Genomic DNA, 8,660 nt, shown 5'->3' with positions numbered 1-8,660 from the left:
AAGAAAAGCTTGTGTTTTCCAGTCTAGCCTGTTGGGGCACCATGCCCTGTCTCCAATGCTTTAATAGGAGAAAGGCCCACAAAAGTTCAGCAGAGAGTCCTTTTCCCTACACGATCATGCTCCTTCCTCAGTCCTCTCCCCTGTCAACAATGAGTTTATGAGAGTTTCCATGAGAAATCATTAGGCCTTCACCTAGTTTTGATTTTGCTTCTTCTGCTTCTTTTTGTTTCTTTAATCTTAAAATTTTTTTTGAAAGAGTACCCATTCTGTTTGGTTAATAATGTTACAAAAAAAAAAAAGCTGCATCGCCTGATTAAATTGAAATACGCTACTCATACGTTCAAGGAGACCTACTGGTATAGTGATTACTTATTGGACTACTAGCTGCAAGGTCAGCAGTTCAAAACCATTAGCCTCCCCATAGGGGAAAGACGAGGCTTTTTATTCCTTTAAAGAGTTACCCATTTTGAAACCGATAGGGGCAGTTCTACCGAATTGACTCAATGGCAGTGCATATTTTGTTGTTTTGTTTTTGTTTTTAAACCACAAGTTTAGTAGTTCAAACCCATCAGATGCTCCTGTAAAGATTTAGAAAATTTTGGAAACCTTATATATGAATCAGAATTGACTTGATAGAAGTGGATATTTTGTTATTGTTCAGATCTATACATACGATTATAATGTCCATTAAATAGCCTAAGATACATATTAAAATCTAAATATATTTATCTATACAGACACATACGTACATATTTGTTGTTTTAATCTGAAGGATATGTTCTAGGAGTGTAGGGAAAACAAGGTATGTGTTTGTTTCTGCCACTCAAAATATAAGACACTGGGACGCGAAACTAATTCTTGTTTGGGGCTGGGGCGGGCTGGAAGCTCTACCAGCTCCAGCTCCAGGAAGGTGGGGAGGGGGGCAGAGGACGGAATCCACTGCAGGGCTGCGCTGTCTGCATGGTGCATCCGGCATGGACGTGTGAGCTGCAGACTCACTGGTGTTTAGCATGCAGACAAAGAGCCTGCGTGAGGGATGTGAGCTTCCATTTATGGACCATAAGTAGACCGCGTGCTGGTGGGGCCTTAGCAGATTGGAGTCCCTTCTAAGGGGGTTCAACCTAGCACTTTGTTTTTTCAATTATGAGAGTGTGAGTTCCCTTCAATAGACACACTTGTGTGTGCACATGCACACTCGGTAAAAGTCAATGGAAACACTTCCAAGTGTGACCATGGGCTGCCCAAGGGAGACTCTCATCCACAATCATCTCGCTTCGGCCAGAGGCTTTGAACTAACCCCTAACACAGGGTGAGATTATTCTACTTTGTGGACACTTTCTGATGACAAAGGTGCCCTTTTTCTTTAGTTGAACACAGATTTTACTTTTATTCTGGATAAAAGTTGGACTGCAAAAAATTGGGGGGAAGTTTCCTTTCTTAAATTCATCTCTCTCTTCATTTTACCTGTCAAAGTATTAGGCATTGTGGACAAATGTAAGCCTTTTAGGATAATAGACATTTACATATTATTATTTGCTTCATCCATCTAGGGTTCTAATACCTAATCATGGTTATTCTGAAGAAGACATGAGTCCCAAAGAGTGATTCTAAACAAGTGAGAATTACGAAATTTTGGATTTGTCAGAAAATTATAGAAAATAACACTTGCATGACTTTATTAGAAACGAGGCTCTGACAACTCGTTTTCTAACCAAAGGTTACCAAGCTTGAGAAAGAACAGACACTGAAACAGCATGCTGAACATTTGAATCAAGTTGCTGTAAAGCTAGAAGAAAAGCACAACAGAATCACGGAATTGGAGAACCTTCTGCAGCAAATGGAGAAGGTAAGGCCGGAGGAACGGCACGGGGCTCCTCCCTGACGGGCTGCGTGAGAATTAAAGAAGGAACAACTTAAACAAGTAGGACACGTTCATTGAGAGCACCCTTCCCCATAGCAGGTGGTATCAGAAGAATTCCATACATTTTGTATCTTTACCTCAACATTAATGTGGTCCATTTTATAATGATTGATTTATCTCTTACCAAATACTCAACTCATTTCTTCTTCTATCAGGTCCTCTTTGGAATGAAAGCATCTCTTAGAAAGTCAGCTCAGGAGGGCTGTGCATGGAGACAGTGGATAAGATCACTCAGTCCACCTCGTAGCAGTACCATGGATCCCTGCCAGTCAAAGTATTCTTCTCCATTAGGCTGAGCAAAGCACCCATTTTTCCCACTCAAGTTCACTGTTAGGCTTGTGAAAAATTCAGGGTTGCACTAGGAGAGAGTTAATTTGCATGAAGTAGTCCAGACTTTGTAGGACGGTGGTTCTCAACCTTCCTCATGCCACGACCCTTTCATACAGTTCCTCGTGTTGTGGTGAGCCCCAACCACAAAATCATTTTCATTGCTACTTCATCACTGTCATTTTGCTACTGTTATGAATCGGGCGACCCCTGTGAAAGGGTCATTCAACCCCCAAAGGGGTCACCACCCACAGTTTGAGATCTGCTGTTCTAGAAGCACAGAGGCTGGGTGAATTCTCCAAACTATTGCCCTGAGACAATCGATAAACCTTTCACCTCATACTCAAAGCCCTTTGAATGAGATGACAGCTTAGCTTGATCAGTAAAATATGCCTGCCTTGACCGTGGTGCTCTCTCAAAGAATCGTTTAGGGGGATCAGGTTGACCACAGGACCCTGACAGGTTAGGTAAAAGCATAGGGAGCAGTGAGAGGTGGGGTGTGGTGGGGTGGAGGGATGCTGTGGGAAGGACAAGAATGCCGAGTCAGCCTGGAGAAAGTCAGCGGAGGCACTGACTTGCGCATGTGCGAGCTGTTGGAATGGTAGCTCCTTGGCTGCGCGGGTCTTCACAAAATACAATAGGACACAAATCAAATGAAAAAGTGAGAGCCAGTGTGAGGAAGAACAATCACATGACAAAAAGTCATTTAAAGTCATTGTTAATCTAGCTCTTATGTTTCTTGTAGTGTTCCCTTTCACATATACACCACAAATAAGCATGTAAATGGAATTACCCACAGCTAAGACTTTGGAATTCAGGTATTCAGGAAATACTGTTTTCCATTTTAATAGCAAGCCACACAAGTGGAAAATTGGCATCTGCAAAGTTGAACAGAGTCTATAAGTAAATAAGAAAGAGTACAGGCTTCAACTCCTGGTCCATCTTGCCCAGCCCGGTTAGAGTTTCTGTCGCTAGATTGTCTTATGACTCTTACTTGGTTAATGCTACTTGAGAAATGCCAAGTTAAAAATAGATTTTGAGGCACATTCACTCAACTGCTTATGCAATCAATAAATAATCTGAGTACCAACCTTCTAAGAGTCAGGCAGAGCTGGGGGGTGGCACACACTGTTCATGGACCAGACATAGTCTCTCTTTTTGCGGAGAGTTCAATGTAGTGTTTGTGAATAATGTGGGACTCAAGGAATGTTTCATCCTTCCCTTCTTTCGTTTTCCTCAAGGTCCTACGAACGAAGCCAAACTCACTGCCTTCGCGTCAATGCTGACTCATAGTGACACCCCCACCCCCACCCTGTGGGTTTCTGAGACTGCCACTGTTTATAGGAGTAGAAAGCCCATTCTTTGTCCCACAGGGCTGCTGGTGGTTTCGAACTGCTGGCCATATGGATAGCGGCTCAATACATAAACAATCCACCTCCAGGGCTGAAAATCCTGTTGGAGGGAGGGGTGTCGACTTCAAAATGAGGTAGAATGAGTAGCTGAGACCTTGGAAGTACGTTTTTAGAGAATCCAGCCTTGATCCATATTGACCCATATGTGTGGTCTGCCTGTTGGAACTCTGCATTTAGAGCAGTGGTTCTCCACCTTCCTCATGCCGCACGACCCTTTCATACAGTTCCTCATGTTGTGGTGACCCCCCAACCATAAAATTATTTTCCTTGCTACTTCATCACTGTCATTTTGCTACTGTTATGAATCGGGTGACCCCTGTGAAAGGGTCATTAGACCCCCCAAGGGGTCTCGACCCACAGGTTGAGCACTGCTAGCTTAGAGAGTAAGAGGAAAGGGTGCTGACCATTGAGCTCAGCAAGAACCTGCAGCAGCCTTCTGTGCACCCTCTAGTTCAGGGACTTTCTGGTGGGGGAGGGGGCTGTGGGTATCTCTGGGAGGTAGAGTTGGTGGGGAATGGGTGTTGGCACAATGTTCTGAAGTTAGAAAATATTTGGTATAAATAGAATTAAATCTATTTGCAAAACAAACAAGCAGATCAACAAACTATCCTGAAAGAAGCCTTGGCAACCTTTTCTTGCTTTACGGGAGACACCCAGAACCCAGCTCTGAGGAAGGGTCTCTCCGGTGGGGAAGGAGCCATGTGCACAGGGTGAGGGATTACTGAGAATTTCCCACTCATCAGCAGAAGACATGAGGTCAAAACGGAAACGAAAATTAAAAATGAACATCCTCAGCCGAAGCTGATAAATACTGCCCTGGTCGTCGGTTCCCCCTGGAGAAGGATTCATTTTCTACTCGTTTGAACAAGTTGCTGCTCCAACGAATAGCCAGTAGTGGTATAGGTCCAGTAATGAAGACATTACTTAAACCCTGCGCCATCTGTCCCACTTTAATCAGTAATGCGGTGAGAATGAATTCCATAAACACAGTGACAAGCCAGCAGAAATACCCGACCGGGGCTTTTGAGTTTGGCATATGTTCCTTTTGCTAGCAGGAAAAGGAACTTGGTTGCTTCATATGATTTGGCTTGGTGGTGTTGATTTGTAGCGCTCAAAGGGGCTTTCAAGAGCCCTCAGTGCCTCATCATCGTCGTGTAGATGAGGAGAGGGTGAGTGAGGAATGATTTCACAGCCTTACCACTACGCCCAGATAGTCTCAGGATAAAAAAATGATAGACTTGGTTCCTAAATCATTTCGAAGCTACTAGTGGGTAATGGTCTAAATGGGATGTACTCTGATCGGTACTCCTACTACCTGCTGCGTTTGAGACTCAAGGCAAGTCCATAGAGCAGATAGGAGCAGATTGCTGCTTCTTTCTCTGCAAGAGGGCCTGATGGGTGCAAACCATGGACTTTTGGGTTAATGGTAGAATGCTTTAGCCACTGAGCCACCAGGGATCTTTAAGATGACCAGCAGAGCAAAGGGATCTTCAGTGGGAACAGTGACCTGGCCACTGGGTGGTGCCCTGAAGTCCTTTATCCTTTCCAGTAGATGCTGTCTCTGGGAAGTGTCCACTGGTACAGCCGTAATTTTCTGTTTTGTCAAAGAGGAAGGGTTAAGAACAAGGTTTTTAAAAAGTCCCGACTTTTGGAAAGAATGTTCAATGAGCTAGGGAATGGTGGGAGAATGGGAAGGGAATATACAGTTTTCGGCTGCCATGCGGCTATTTCGCCAGGATGAGTTTTATAGCAAGAACTCCCCCCCCTCCCTCAATGGTGTCCCGCTTTACCAATGTTAAAATCTGGTCACCTTAGTTAAGAACCCAGACTGCATGCTTGAGACCTGACCAAGGTAGAAGATTTGTTTGTCCAGATGTCTGGTTTTCTTGAACCGTGAAGATTCATGAATCCAAGTTGGGTTGCTATGAGTTGTAATTTACTCTGCCATACAGGGTTGTGATGAATTGTAACTGACTCATCAGTACAACCGAAGACCCTATTTTAACGATTCCAAAGAAGATATGTACACTTGTATCCTTGATGTGACGTATACAAAGAGTGAGTGCACACATAGTCAGGACTTTATTCAATCCATCAATCAATATAGGACAGAATAAGATGGTGCAATGAACTTAAACAGAACAATTTAGCCACAGACATTTTAAACAAAAGGCTATAGAATAGATTGCTAGGTTAGATAAAAAACTGCTTAGTGCCACTTAGAGTTATTAAACTATAACTTTTGGGGTTATCTAGTGATTTCACATAGTCAGAATCTAATCAAATTAAAAAAATAAATAAAGTTAAACATAAAGAAGTCATCTGAGAAAAAGAAATAACTTTGACTCTGATTGTAAAACAGTGGTCCAATAGGACATTCAAACCACACACCGTGTAATTTTCCGATTTTTAAGTTTGGGTAACTTAAAAACAAACAAACAAACAAAAACACGATAGGCCCAGAAAATTAAAATCATGGCCCAAATCACACAACTATGAAGTTGTAAAATGAGGACAGTCTGTATCCAAAACTCTTTCTGATTTTTCTGGGACCCAGCACTGCCTTTTGTGATAGCATGTAAACACTGCAGCAGGAAATAGTTTGAAGCAGCATTGTCAATCCGGTTGACCCCAGCCATGTTGCCCATGCCAATTCCTGCCTTTTCCCAATCTCCTGTGCTGACATCAAAAGTAGACCAAAGCCTTTATCAGCAGCAACCATCAAAATAAATAAATAAGAATATAATTGTCCAGCCTGCTTTTTCCAAGGCTTGGCTCTTTTCTCTTTAGTTAGAAAGAGTCAGGCTTTTCAGTAAATGACGGAATTCTTCAGAGCTTATTTTTCAATGTCTTCATCTCTGCTGCATCTTAATTAGGAGCCTACTTCATCATGTGTGCTCTTAATCCTTCATGAAAAATACATTGACAATTGATACCCCTAGCTGCTCTCAGAGCATCCGTTGGGAAATGGCAACTGGTCTTGACCTATTGTTGAGTAGCTGCCAACCGCACCAGAACCTGTCCTGTTCAGGTTTCACTGGGGTCAGGGGTGTAACTGCTCCTTTGAAATTAGCTCTTCAGCTCAAACCATGCTTGTGGTATTGCACAAACGCATCTTCTGTGAACACTTTACAGGCATGCCTTCCTGAATGCACGTGCACACGCGCACAGCACCCAAGCAAACGAAAACAACTTTATTTTCTCCTAGGAAAAGAGAATGCTGTTGGAAAGGAAAACATCTTTGGAAAACAAGCTGCTACAACTCAAACCCAGCGCTGCATATACGAAAAGGTTTGTCCCTGCCTCTCCGCAGTCCTTGATAGCTTTGTTCTCGGCCGTGGAACATTGACCGTGGAGACACAGTGCAACCCTGGAAGGAACTGCACAACTATCAGTGCAGGCAGAAGGGAAAGTTCCCAGAATTCATAAATGTGTCCCTTCTCCGTTCCCACTCCTCGGAGAATCAGAGGACAAAGTTGGGGGACGGGGGTGTTCCTGGGAACTTGTGGGAGGGGTCGTTCTCCTCAAGAGTGAAGAACCTTCTCGGCTTTCAATGTGGTGCTCAAGAAGTTGCTGTATGGGCCTCCATTTCCTGTGATGCTTTTGTTTTGATTTTATGTTGTTTGGTAATTGATCTCTGCTAACGTTGGCAGTGGACAGGGTGGCTCACTAGTGGAAACCTAGTCATTTTGGGATGCTCCCCAGTGACTCTGCAGATAATGAAAGGCAACCTTGGTTCATTCCAAGCAGCTACAGAATCTACAGGAGTAAGCCGGGGGTGGAGATGGATTTGTGGGCATCACCACAAATGGCTTACTACCCACGGACGATCAGAACAAGTCTGTGGAGTATCATATCACCCTTCAATTGATGTTAGCTGAGGTTTTACCTTTTTTTTTTTTTTTTTGTCTTTTTAAGTCCAAGGTCATCATGGTCATTGCATGTCCCGCTGTAAAGGTGAGGTGGTCACAGTCTGCCCTATTTCAAGATCTGTCCATCAAGAGCTAGCGGTCACTAAGATCTTAGGGACTGTTAGGATGCTCAGGATGCACAAATGGCTCTTCTCCTTCATTTAGTCACATACGCCCCACCATGCATCTCTCAGTGTCTTGTCTCTCCCCATTTCCTGTCCTTTCCTATTGAGTTTCTTTTTCCACCGTTCCTGGTATGTTATGCCTTCTGTCATATTCCTGCATTTGTGTCCAATTCTGCCAAGGCCACAGAAATGGGTTGGCCCAGGCAAGAGTGCACACCTATGTATGGTTACACATGGGGCTGCTGACTGCAAGGTCAACACTTGGAAACCACCTGCTGCTCCTCGGGAAAAAGACAAGGCGTTTGACTCCTGTAAGGAATTCTAGTTTCCAAAACTCACAGGGGCAGCTCTCGCCGGGCCTATATGCTGGCTAGTTGGCATCGACTTGGTGGCAGTGAGTTTTTGGGTTGAGAGACCCTCATAATAAGTTATTCCTTTCCTATCTTTCTTCCAGTAAACATGCATGTAGCCACTGAAGGTAGATTTCTAAAACAGGTTTGTAGCACTGCATATCATTCCATAGAGAATAGAGAAAATACCATGAAAAACACAAGTCTTTGACATTATTTTCAAATACTCACTACTTCATTTTTTTTAAATTTTTAATTATTTTATTGGGGGCTCGTACAACTCTTATCACAATCCATACATCCATCCATTGTGTCAAGTACATATGCACATTTGTTGCCCTCATCATTCTCAAGACATTTGCCTTCTACTTTAGCCCTTAATATCAGTAGCTCATTTTCCCCCTCCCTCCCCATTCCCCCCTCCATCATAAACCCTTCATAATTCATAAATTATTATTGTTTTGTCATAAGTTACACTGTCCAACATCTCCCCTCGCCCTCTTTCTTCTCTGCCTTGTGTCTTTTCATTTCTTAAGTGAGAGAGCCCGTCCATGCAGCACTACTGGCTTTCCATTGAGCAGCCATGAAGCCTCAGTTTGACTTTATCCCCACCC

General features: G+C 43.4%; 1 protein-coding gene across 5 annotated transcripts in view; it reads left to right on the top strand.

Moving 5' to 3' along the window:
* Nucleotides 1-8,660, top strand: part of CCDC68 (coiled-coil domain containing 68) — a 48,281-nt gene that overhangs the window by 20,743 nt on the left and 18,878 nt on the right. For all 5 annotated transcript variants that reach the window (XM_045296285.1, XM_004703111.2, XM_045296283.1 and 2 more), the window contains 2 exons: nt 1,718-1,846; nt 6,869-6,951. In XM_045296285.1, the coding sequence (XP_045152220.1) occupies nt 1,718-1,846; nt 6,869-6,951 (212 nt within the window). The remainder of the gene's footprint in view (nt 1-1,717; nt 1,847-6,868; nt 6,952-8,660) is intronic.

This window comes from Echinops telfairi, unplaced genomic scaffold (genome assembly GCF_000313985.2).
Source record: "Echinops telfairi isolate 266 unplaced genomic scaffold, ASM31398v2 ScPeMD7_7400;HRSCAF=8409, whole genome shotgun sequence".
Taxonomy (NCBI): Eukaryota; Metazoa; Chordata; class Mammalia; order Afrosoricida; family Tenrecidae; genus Echinops; species Echinops telfairi.
The sequence above is the reverse complement of the archived record's forward strand: the minus strand, read 5'-3'. Positions and strand labels throughout refer to the sequence as shown.